Source organism: Dermacentor andersoni, chromosome 5 (genome assembly GCF_023375885.2).
Source record: "Dermacentor andersoni chromosome 5, qqDerAnde1_hic_scaffold, whole genome shotgun sequence".
NCBI classification, from domain to species: domain Eukaryota; kingdom Metazoa; phylum Arthropoda; class Arachnida; order Ixodida; family Ixodidae; genus Dermacentor; species Dermacentor andersoni.
In genome coordinates, this window is record NC_092818.1 from 168,866,001 (window position 1) to 168,877,382 (window position 11,382).

The 11,382-nt window shown below is 43.6% G+C and overlaps 1 protein-coding gene across 7 annotated transcripts in view; it reads right to left on the minus strand.

The window, feature by feature from the left end:
• Positions 1–11,166, minus strand: part of Abi (tyrosine kinase Abl) — a 32,767-nt gene extending 21,601 nt beyond the window's left edge. The window contains exons 1-5 of one of the 7 annotated variants that reach the window (XM_055071289.2): positions 11,030–11,166; positions 10,423–10,562; positions 7,917–8,079; positions 3,662–3,900; positions 1,696–1,882 (exon numbers count right to left, since the gene is read on the minus strand). In XM_055071289.2, the coding sequence (XP_054927264.1) occupies positions 1,696–1,882; positions 3,662–3,900; positions 7,917–8,079; positions 10,423–10,551 (718 nt within the window). In that variant the 5' untranslated portion in view covers positions 10,552–10,562; positions 11,030–11,166. Of the gene's footprint in view, positions 1–1,695; positions 1,883–3,661; positions 3,901–7,916; positions 8,080–10,422; positions 10,563–10,703; positions 10,904–10,939; positions 11,001–11,029 lie in introns of those variants that run through there. The other 6 variants (XM_055071290.2, XM_055071292.2, XM_055071287.2 and 3 more) reach the window with 6 other exon arrangements.
• Positions 11,167–11,382: the final 216 nt, after the last annotated feature.

The following is an 11,382-nucleotide window of genomic DNA, read 5'->3' on the forward strand; positions in this document are numbered from 1 at the left end:
TGAGTGGAGTAATGTGTGCGACGTGAGAAATGTGTGAGCTTGCCCTTAGGCCCATAAGCAAGTGCAAAAAGGCCTTACTTTCCTACTCGGGCTAAAGTTTATGGACGGTTGGTGCCCCGCGGCAGTTATTTCTTCTGTGTACAAGCTGCATCACGCAACTGCTGCTGCTGGCCCTACTGACTGACTCACAAAAGTGCAGCAAGTGTTTGTGGAACAGTTTTGCGAAAAGCACTGCTCGCTCCACGCGCGGCTGATGTCAGACATGATCAGCTTTTAAAGTTTTGTGGCACACTTGGTCGACTGAAGTCAATTACAGCGAGATGACGTCCCTCGTAAATACATTAGGCTACATCCCCATGAAGTTTCAGGTGGCTTGCGTGAGAAATTTGCCATCTGGCACAGATATAAACTTCCTATGATGTTCTTGCCTGTTTTCAGAGTTTTCAGAGTAGCACTTTGTTGTGGTTTAACACAGCAGCAGTGAACCGACAGTTGATGCTTGATTTCACTTACTGCGAAAATCCATTTATCTTGAAAATTTTTCCCTTTTTAGTGCTTTGAGTTAATGAGGGTCTACTGTTAAAAAGCAGCCCGCTTCTCTGAAACCTTTTTTTTTCTGTTGGGGAGAATAGAGAGATATAGTAGAACCTTGTTGATAAGTTCTGGAAAGAATGAGAAAAAAAAATGTGCTGACCAGGAGTGACCAAAGTAAAAAAAAAAGTTTGCTAGACTCAGCTGTAGTTGATATCTACGTAATGCAAAACAGTGAGAATTGTAGTAGCACGAGACACCGATGTGGGCTTACCTGGCAGGCCCGACACATGCATTGTGACTTATGCAGCTTCGGCAAGCTTATGTTTGCGCTCCTCGAATTTGGTCTGGGTCGGCAGCTTCTCCTGGCGGGGCATTCTAGTGGAAAGTTTCAATGTGCCCACTCGACGATAATCACTGTGGCACAAGACGCCGACATGAATCGAGCTGGTGGGGTCGGAGTGGCCCGAGATGCGCTTTGTTGCGTTTCTATTGTGTAGTGTTTTAAGACAGCAATGGGAAACCAAAATGAAATCGCCACTTCGAGCAACAGAACAAAGGCAGAGAGCCTGGCGTTGCACTGTCCCACTGCAGGTTATAGCAATTGCACTTGGTGCGAAACCAAAACTGCCAAAAATACTTGTAGACTAGTTTGCCAGTCAACAGAATGCCAATCAGTAGCCTGTACTACCCATCATTCCCATGGTGGTTGAACGATCACAGCGCCAGATTTCCTTCTAGTTATACTAACATGAAACTATGCCTCTTAAGGAACCCCACCCTTGTGTGCTGAACCTCCGCTGTGCCCTTTGGTCGCTCATTCTCCTCATCTTTACGTTAGCCAAAGATTTTACGAGTTGTGGATTTGTAAATTGAGAGCTTTTGCAAGGATTTTAGCATTGTTGTATGCAGTTATTTCAGCGGGTTATACGGGTGGATTTTTCTTTTTTCTTTCCAGGCTGTTGCAATTGGGGTTGTGGATCATATGCGGTGGTGGGGTACATGCAGAAAAATATGGCAAATAAGCAAGTGTTTTTGCATTCTGCCCCCATCGGAATGTGGCCGCTACGACTGGGAATTGAATGTGCTTGGCAGTAGAATGCCATAGCTACAGGGATAAATGATAAAGGAAATAAAGCCACCTGGCGCACTGAGTATACCAACCTCTCCGAGGATGGCCGAGGGGGTAGTTGGCGGCGTAGTTGCTAGGCACCTGTGGTGGGGCAATCGGTGGTGCAGGTGTGCGGTACTCTCGAGAGCCACGTGTCAGAGACCCCACGGTGACCCCTCGGTTTGCTTGAGGCGGTGTCGGTGGCTTTGTTGTTGGCGCTGGTCCGGCATTCATCAGTGCCTGTCACAACAGCACAAGGACCATTGAAGAATGTCGCAAACATGTGTGGCACTGTCACCAGACATTCTTAGCAGACTGGTGCCTGCTGTTGGCAAAAAAAAGAGCATGCTGGTAACAGCTAGCAGCGACAAACAAGAATAATAGCTAGTAGTAGACTGAACACACATTTAAACTTCAATATAGCACACTTTAATGTAGCCAAATTTCCTATATAATGAAATGCACCACTTTTCACAATTTCAGTACACAGAACACCCCCTATTTTCACTTTGTACAAGTGAACCTCACCAGAGTTTAATCATTATGAAATTTTGTTTCTACATTGAGACAAGATTGAGGTGTCAGATGCATGTTAACTGCCACTGCAATTAGTCAAGGGAAGGAATTTCATAAGATGCACGGTACGTGCTCCTCGGAAAGCCTGCACGTCACTAGCTCTGCGATCTACCAGGATGCCAGTGCGCGTAGCTGGCACAGTGTGGTGCTGCACCATGACTCTAAGGGGCACAAGTGCTGGTGCAGATCATTGTACAAAGATCAAGCAAGCTTTGAGACTTAAAAAGAGCTAACGGGAGGTTAATGTGTAAAAGGTAGAGATAACTAAGGAAAAGCTGGATGACTAGTAGGGAAGGTCGACAGAACAGACCTGTTAGAGTCGTAAGGAGAGACATTACATTTCCCTTCACAACAAGGTGAAACCTGCCACTGCCCAATACAGTCAACTTCCGTTAATTCGAACCTGGTGGGACCAACGAAAGTGACTGAATTATTCGGCGGGTCGAATTAAACAAGATGCAGTGAAAATACCAAAACACACTGCCGATTCATTTGGCCAGTATTTTCCAGATTCCAATGCATTTCCGAATCTAACGTGGCCACATTCTATGTCTACAATGCAGTAAACTTAAACATGACATTAAAGCCCCTAAACAATGTAGAAATTTTTTGCGCACCCAACCATCTTGCAAGAAAGATTGTTGCACAATGGCAGCCAGTTTTCTACAGTCCGCTTCGTCATGCAGTTCTTTTAAATTCCGCTTTGCCGCAATACATCCGCGTTATGGGGAAAAGCATGCAACCTTTGCGAAGGCTGTTTTGGTTCCATGTCTGATTGCACTGCACAGGCAATTTTCAGCCAAGTTTTCTAAAAAAATATAAAAAAAGGCGCGCAAGTGCAAACATTGTGAGCTATGGTTATTGCTTAAGAATCTTCCTAGGGCAGGCCAAAAATAAGCGCTTTCGACTAGAGATGTGCATTCAGTGCATTCACTGTCTCCTAAGGTCCACCGAGACAGGCACTGCTACTAAAGGGGTCAGTATTGGGGTCATCATAGAGGTCAGGCGTGTGCTTGCAAACTGGTCAAGTCCGAATTATCTGGCGAAAGCCAATTGCAAGATTGAAATAACGAAAATGTTGGCCCTTAGAAATGTGTGGGCACTGGCCAGGACCTTCGGCCGGGACCGAATTAACCCAAACATCAAATTAACCAGTGTCGAACTAACGGAAGTCTACTGTAGGCAATTTCAGATCATATATTGAATTTAATGAGGAAAAAAATTCAAGATAACGAACGGAATATCAGAAAGATTTTCACAAAATTTACAGCTTACAAATTTTGGGCAAGAACATATGGTGCTGCATATACTCAGGAGTCTCCTAGCATTGCATAACAAGGATGTTGCAAGCTATCAGTAACTTGAGTACATTAGACCCATGTGCACATGAGCACATTAGACCCATGTTATTCCAAAACAACATCCCAGCCTCAGGGCACTCACCTGAGAAGATGGGATGCGACGAGCTTTGTTTGCACCGCCATTCCCCGCTGAGGACGTGCGCAGCCCGTGTCCAACCTCATCCAGCACTGTGTAATCGATGGGGCGGCGAATGTACTTGACAGGACGCTCTTGACTGGCTGGGGCCAGGATCTTGTGCTGACGAAGCGTGCTCTTGTTGGCCGTCAGTACGCCAATCTCCCGCCGGGCCACTTTCTCCTTGTGGATCATTACCGTTTGGCCTACATATGTGCAAGGTGGTTAACTCTGGCAAAATTCAGTGTTCAAGGACACTAAGTGATGGAAAAAGAAAATGAAACAGGGTCAGGATAATGTAACTACTCTATTGCAATTATTTTCAAACTCTATGGCTTTTTCAGTGGTGTGAGCAGATGTTGATAAAAAAGGAATAGATTAGAGCCTGTAGCATTATATGTAAGAGCTCAGCAGTAAAATATATTCCAGACTTGATGCATTCTGAAGTTTCACCAAGTGCACTAAGTTGGCAATGTTATAGGTAGTAGTTACCAAATTAAACATTTGTTAATAATTTCATTTACTTTTGTTTACAGCGTGTTTACGCACTTTTAATGCATGACGGGTGATTCACAGTGCATCTAACAGGGGATGCCCATAAAAACAAGCAACACAGACACATACTGCGTCTTGTTTCTGCAGTCATCCTTTGTCTAATTTGCTGTGATTCAATCGTCCTGCAAGACCAACTAGTCCACATTCCCATTTTATTTTAAAGAGAATTCCATGACAGGAAAAAAAAACACACACACTTGATTTCCTTAGCCATATCACATAACCTTTAATTTGTTAGTATAAATCCCCCTTTTTGCATGTCATGTGCAAATCATGAATAATAACTATTAATAGTAAACATTTACATGTGAGTCACGTGCATCAGTCTCAGTCAAGCAAATGCTTTCACGTGGGACTGTGTAGTTCTGTGCTGCCGATGACTTCTCAACAAGCCAGAAAATGAGAGAAGAAAGCGGGAAGAGTAGAAACATGCATCATGATTAAATCGGCACGTGGAAGGACGGTACAAGAAGAATGCATGAAGAACAACTGCCGAACTTCAACTGAGCTTTACTACAGAAAAAATACATAGGCAGCAGTTGCTGCATGGAAACATTGGAAAAAAAACAGCCACGGCTCACATTGTCAGTGCAATCACAACAGAAGATCATCCATGTCATACTTCACTACAGAGCAGCCTAATATATACAAGAGTGAAGACAATTTGCGAACACACTGACATTTTCTGCTCTTCATGCTTGCGAAATTCAGAGCTGTTTGTGCAGGTATACCTCTTTTTTTGACAAATTAAGTGACGCTGTGCTAAAGCAAACATTTCCTTCCTTTTTTTTATGAGACATGCCTCAAACAATTCTCCCTCTTTCTGAGCCTTAAAACTTCCAAGTATAAAAGTGTCAGTGAGCACTGGATCTTTTGCAATGGTCAGCCTTACTTGCACAACCTTTCCCACCGCTTGAAGAACGTGGCCAGAGAGTGCGGCATTCCCAGTGTTCCCTGCCCCCGGAGAACACTGGCGCAAATGTGCCAAGGAGTTAACTGTGCACAAACATTACATAAGTGCGAAAAAGCATGCTAGGCACCTTGTACACTCCAGAGGGAGGTGGTTTACCGAATCCCGCTCTCCTGTGGCAAGTGCGACGTCGGCCAAACTGGCAGATGCGTTAATGACCACTTGAGGGAGCATCGAGCATCGAGGCAGGCCTTCGTAGTGCGAGGTCACTTGGCTGACCCTTGCAAAAGGGGTGTGCACTCCAGCATTCACTGACACTTGTACACTTGGAAAATTTAAGGCTCAGAAAGAGAGAATTGTCTGGGGCATTTTGCATAAAAAAAGGAAGGAGAAGGTTACATTAGTGCAGCATCACTCAATTTGTCAAAAAAGAGAAGAGGTATACTTGCACAAAAAGCTTCGAAGTTCACGGGCATGAAGAGCAAGAAATGTTGTCATAGCGTTTTCACAAATTGTGTCTTTAATCTTGCACAGATCAGGCTGCTCCGTAGTGATGCATGACAGACGATCTTATGTTGTGATTCCACTGACAATGCATGCAATGGTTATGTTTTGTTTCCAATGTTTTCGTGCATCAACTGCTGCCCATGTACTTTTTCCGCAGTAAAGCTTAGTTGAAGTTCGGGGAATGGCCTCGATGCTTTTTTCCTTTGTCCCGCCCTTCCATGTGCCAATTTAACTACGCTTCATTAAGCCAGCAACCAACTAGCCTATTTAAGTATTAATTAGAAACATGCAACCCTCAACACTAGTTCACCAATTATCTTCCTTCCTGCACATATTAGGAATCCAATCTGATGCAAGACCTTGCCAACATGCCCCAACAGGGCTAATCTGATGCAAAACACTGTCAACACGCCCAGACAGGGCTAGCATGCCACTCAGATCTGCTACCTATGTAACCAATTGTGGCATTTTATTCTGACGTCAACTATACAGACACTCATGACATCAATTATTTAGACAATCAAAGCATATTAGGATCCACTGCCGTAGATGCTGCCGCAGTCATGCTGTCATGTAGGAGCAGCCCAGCAGTTGGAAACTTGGAAGGTATCCAGAGATATGCAGCACGTTTGACTGCAAAGGTGACATAGTCAAGTGGATGCACTAGCATGCTCCGCTCAATTGGCTCTGCTAGAGCTAGGGCAGTGCTCTGTTCTCCACTGCTCGCATGAACATTCTGTGTGTGCACATTAGCATTCATGCTGGGCAGCTGTGCACAAACTGGTGCGAGTTGAACAAACAGCAAATGTCAAGCTTAATCTATCCAATCCTCTCACTGGGCTTTGAAAAATGCCAACAGTTTTCCATTAGCCTCATCTTATGCACCATCAACGTGTGATGCCAATAACACTGCTGTCAGCATTCCTCATCGTGCCAGCACCGCAACATGTCTGGTATATGCCAGGACACTTTTCCTGCAGCGCTGCAGCAGTCGTCTCCCATGCTGCATTGCAACATCTTGCCTCTGCGTATTGCAAGAACATTGTGCGAGAAGCTTGAGTGCAACTCTAAACTTTGCGACTGCTTTCAATGCTTCCCCTTCAGGCAGAACTCCAAATTTTTCATTAATGTAATTGACCCACTTCGTTCTAGTGAACAAGGAAGTCGCATGTGAGAAATGAGCAGACATGTAGCTGCAGAAGTGGTGCACGCATATGTTGTTCCCATCAAACCATGCAACACCTGTGCATAAAATAACTAAATTCTGGGGTATTATATGCCAGAACGCCAATATAATTAAAAGGCACATTGTAGCAAGGGACTCTGGATTAATTTCGCCACTTGGGGTTCTTAAACATGCACCCAATGTAGGGTACATGGGTGTTTTTGCATGTCGTCCCCATTGAAATTCAGTCACTGCAGCCGGGATTCGATCTCGTAACCTCGCGCTAAGCAGTGCAATGCCGAAGCCGTTGTGCCGCCAGGGCACGTCACATCTCTGCTGAATGGCTGCAGAAGTTGCAGGCAGCGTTGCTGCAGCGAATATCTATACGCATGAGGTGGACACTCAGCCGGTATATTGTAGGATTCCTTATGCTCAATTCCATTCTTCTTCCTCATTGTTCACCGCTCTTGACTTGCCTATTATGATGATAATGTAAGATTAGTGCCTTTCAGATCGTTCACAAAGCCTAAGAAAGAAAATACTAAGAGGAATACAATCCTTACATTACCATGGCTCCTGTCTCCAGGAAACACTTCACAAATTGTAACATTTCACTTTGTACTACTTGTAATGGGTACATAAATTTATCCAAGTGATAGAACTGAGTAGTTGCAGTAATAAAGCAAGGGTACTTAAATAGGCCGTAGAATTAAGTTGGTTGCAATCAGGACAAAAAGTAATGAACTCTCCTTCCACTTTTTGGCTCGGCACAGGCATGCCAAATTGTCTAATTATTTGTGGTTGAACTAAAACATGTATAGCACACATGGATGTATCAAGAAATTTAATATACTTGTTGAATGAAGGCAAGGTTGACATAGTCAATATTTGAACATATTTTACAGGTATTAACTGAGAGCCCTTCCAAAATCCAGACAAACCGCAAACTAATGAAGCCAAGAAGCTTTCTTGTGAATAAATTACATTTATAAAATATAATGAGAAATTCCCTTGCCAGATAAGCAACCCAGTAAAGTAGAAAAAAATTAGCAAAAATAAAGTTCACACAACACCAAGAACCCCACCTATGTGGTTGATGTGAGATTCCATCTCAGAGAGCTGAGCTGTCTGTAGGTCCAGCAAGTGCAACAGGTTGTATGCCAGTGTGTTGATCTGGTAGGCAACGCTGGCCAGAGACTGTGTTGCAAATTTCTTTGTCTCCTCCAGTGCTGCATGCTTGTTCTCAGACTAAATAGCAAGAGACAGAAAAATGTGCAGTGTTTGCATCACACAGGTGCCGTCATTTAACAAGGCCTTCAAACTTATGGTCACTCAGCCCATCAGCCAGATTTACTGCTACTACAAGCAATGTTTGCTACAAGGGCAGCTTGAACTGCCAGGCAGCAACACTCCCAAGCTTGCACAAGTGTGTGGAAAGTCTAAGCTTTACAGCAGTCAAGTGGCTGAAATGTTGTTTATTCAGGATGTCTAGCGAATTCCTTACACAGTATATATTCCATGCCAAAAAAAAAAAAAGACATCAAAGGAGCAACTGCTTTTTTCACCCCAATTTTTCTCACATCCAAAAATTGGGCAATGCAGAAGAAACAAAACTTGGGGAAATTTTCACCTTACACTTGAAGCAGAACAAATCTAAGTGCAGTATACTTGTGTGGATTTGACTCTGGATGATCAAACTTTTTGGTTAATTCGATCTCGACTGAAGGGCCTAGCTTAGCACCCACAGACTTCTAATGGACCAAACGTGTTATTTTGATCCGAAAATTGCCCTGCGCTCAATAATCCCAACTTGGCTGGTCAGCACGCACGCGCCTAACTCCAATGGTTATCCCACTGATGGCTCCCATAGTGGCAGCATCTGTATTGGCAGTACTTTGGGAGAAAGCGTCAAACATACATAGTCTCGCATCGAAAACGCCTATTTTTAGCCTGTGCACCTATGCCAGGCACCAAGTGTTTCTAAATTCTTAATCTTCTGTGGGCAAATGCACTTAGGATTATGTGGCTATTATGCGGTCACTTGCAACGCCATATCAGCAGATGATGTCCAATGAGATCAAGTGATACCTTGCATGGTATCTAAAATTTCAACGACTGCTTTGATCTGGCCCTATGAGGTGTGTAATGCTGCCGTGATAAAATCTGAAAATATGAAGACTGTAGACAAAGACCACTCATCAAGCAAAAATATCAAGTGAAATTGTGCAAAAGGGATTCTTCGAAAAAGCCACAGACCAGTGACCATAGGCCAGTGACCAATCATAGACCAGTGACCAATTTTTTTTTTTTTTTTTGCAGGAAAAGAATGTTGAAGTTGTGTCACTGCTCCACTCACTGTCATTGATTCTCAGAAGTTTAGTGCGATTGCTAACAGCGTTTTTTTCCTATGTGAAAGCGCTGAAGGAGTGCTGTACATGTGGCTTTAACCACAATGCTACGTTGTTCTTCCTATTGCATTTTCCTGCTAAGCACTGCACACTAGGGAGTTGAAATTTCTGCTGTGTACGGGCATTTTTTTCAAGAGATTGGACCTTTTTCAACGCTGCAGCAGAAGCTTACTTCATTGCGGCAGATTTGGTTTATGTCGCATGGCTGCCCTATAGTAGCCAACGAAGACACATTATAACTGGGCTTCAACAGTAACAAAATGCATTAATTCAGCAGTCATGGCACCTCTGTGCTGTAGGTTTATGCTAGGTACAACGCATTCCTCCATATATGTCTCCACATGTTCCCCATGTGTGTGACAGCACAGAGTAACAACGCTACCTACTCAATTTGTAACACTGATAAAAACTGTAATAACCGTGTGTTTCTATCGGCTGCAATGCAGCTACTATTCAGTATCAAAGCTCATCTGAAAAAGAATACTGCTCTTCAGCAAAGTAAGGCCTTCAGTTCGTCGTTGCAATATACCCGATGTGCCAGGTTCGCCCCTGTCACTATTAACATCCTTCACAGCAACATACAAGATGCTTTGCGTAGGGCAAGTCCTACATGTAAACAATGGTATTGTGGTAGAAGGCCATGCTGTCTTGCAAGCTCATGCTGCACATAACTTATGCAACAATTTCTTTATTCTTATGATTGAAACAGTATTGTGCAGGAAAGAATTTGCTGTGCTGCAAAATGCCTAATAACATTGTGGCGACAGAACCTAGTTTGCAACTTGTGCAGTTTATAAGTAATTTTTCATGACTTTACTCAACAAATCGAAGAATTCCCTGACAATCCCATGACTTTTCCAAGTTTTCGGAGTAGCTAGATATCCAGGTTTTTTTTTTTTTTGCTACTTCTGCAGACTTCATGCACCATTTCGATCTTGATAGTGAAATCTGACATCGCAGTTACACAACAGGTCTCATGTGCAAAGGGTGTTAATGCTAATTTTCGATTCAGTGCTTTTTCTGTTCGTGTGTCCTGATCTGTTTGTCTGATTAAGTTCCACAGGCACGAACAACCACATTAAAGAACTTGTAACACCGTATACATGTGATCATTCACCCCGCGTTCCAATTACAACCTAACCGCGCATTCGAGAACGACGAGCCAAGTGTCGGGTGCCAGTACCTGAAAGTAGTTGGCCTCGCAGTACTCCGCAACCTTTTCAAGATTGGTGTGGCTGTCATGGATGTTTTGCCGTCCATCGGGAATTTCGTGCTGGATGAGCGTCATAAGATCAGCCATGACGGAAGGCATGTTGAGGCCGACTGAAAAGGAAAATTTAAAGACATGATGCTACACCGCATACTGGGAACGCTCTAGGACGCCTTCGTAGTCTGATGACATCAGTAATGCTAGTACTTGTAGCTTAGAAAGTATCAGATGACTTCAACGAAGCATTTACCGACCCGATGCACCAACAAGTTGCAGCATTCGGCATTCATTTCGCGAGATTAGAAGGCTGTTACTCGTGCCGGCATACGGCGATTTATCTAAGCCATGCTTCACCTACGCATGCCAGGAAATAGCAAGGCCAGAAACTACACAATGCATGACAATGTGTGAATAAAAAAAGAACGCTATGACGAGTCCGGCACGAAAGGGACTGGAGTGAGTAACGTCCCTTCAAAGCAGTTAGGCTTACAGCACGTAAACGGACAAGCAAACCACGCTGCACGCTCGCGGAACTACGTAAACCTTTATCGCAGTGGGCGTCTCGTCAAAATGAACTCACCAAATCGGTAGGTTGTAGGCAAATATTACAACAGTCTTCGCCAGTAAGCTTTAGTTTAGCTGGGTACGCCCAGTCGAACATCAGCTACATCAGACTACATATGACCCTGGCGGCTTACTCCCGTACTTTCCCTCAAAACCACTCGAGAGTCAAGGAATCAAGCGTCAAGCCATTTGGTAGCAATCGGTAAAGCTAGCCCAGTTATACTTGCTTTTGTTTTCAGTAATACTAAACTTAAAATGTAACTTTTACAAATTTATGTAATTAGAACTAAAGAAACGATTACTAAGGTTGCATTGTGGTGTCCACATCTCATTCTCCTTAAGAATTCTTAATAAAATTAAAATATTTAT